Raw genomic sequence first — 559 nt, forward strand, 5'->3', positions numbered from 1 at the left:
CCAGCGTCTTCTGATACATTTCCGTTCTGCAGGTGGTGTTTGTCATGTCCAGGGTGGCCTGGGCAATGTCGCCGTCAAGTTTGGAGAGATGTGTCACCTGAATTAGTCAAAGGAGACAGGAGTGAAGATGTTTTTCCCCAGAAAGGCACCAGGTGGTGACCGCTTACAAAAAAGACAGATGACATTGTTGGTTTTTCTTTTCTTTTCTTTTTTTTTTTTTTGAGACAGAGTCTCAAACTTTCTCCCTGGGTAGAGTGCTGTGGAGTCACAGCTCACAGCAACCTCAAACCCTTGGGCTCAAACAATTCTAGTTTTTCTATTTTAGTAGAGACTGAGTCTCACTTTTGTTCAGGTCTTAAACGCCTCAGCTCAGGGAATCTGCCTGCCTCGGCCTCTCAGAGGCTGGCGTTCCAGGTGTGAGCCCTCATGCCCGACCCTCGAATCTCACATTCTTTCTTTTTTCTTTTTCTTTTTTTTTTTTTGAGACAGAGCCTCAAGCTGTCCCCCTGGGTAGAGTGCCATGGCATTACAGCTCACAGCAACCTCCAACTCCTGGGCT

At 47.0% G+C, this 559-nt stretch overlaps 1 protein-coding gene across 1 annotated transcript in view; it reads right to left on the reverse strand.

The window, feature by feature from the left end:
• CCDC40 (coiled-coil domain containing 40) overlaps window positions 1-559 on the reverse strand; it is a 54,077-nt gene that overhangs the window by 12,905 nt on the left and 40,613 nt on the right. Inside the window, exon 13 of the mRNA XM_023511178.1 lies at window positions 6-97. Coding sequence (XP_023366946.1) covers window positions 6-97 — 92 coding nt within the window. The remainder of the gene's footprint in view (window positions 1-5; window positions 98-559) is intronic.

The sequence above is a fragment of the Otolemur garnettii genome, unplaced genomic scaffold (assembly GCF_000181295.1).
Source record: "Otolemur garnettii isolate 467f Iridium unplaced genomic scaffold, OtoGar3 scaffold00018, whole genome shotgun sequence".
Lineage (NCBI taxonomy): Eukaryota > Metazoa > Chordata > Mammalia > Primates > Galagidae > Otolemur > Otolemur garnettii.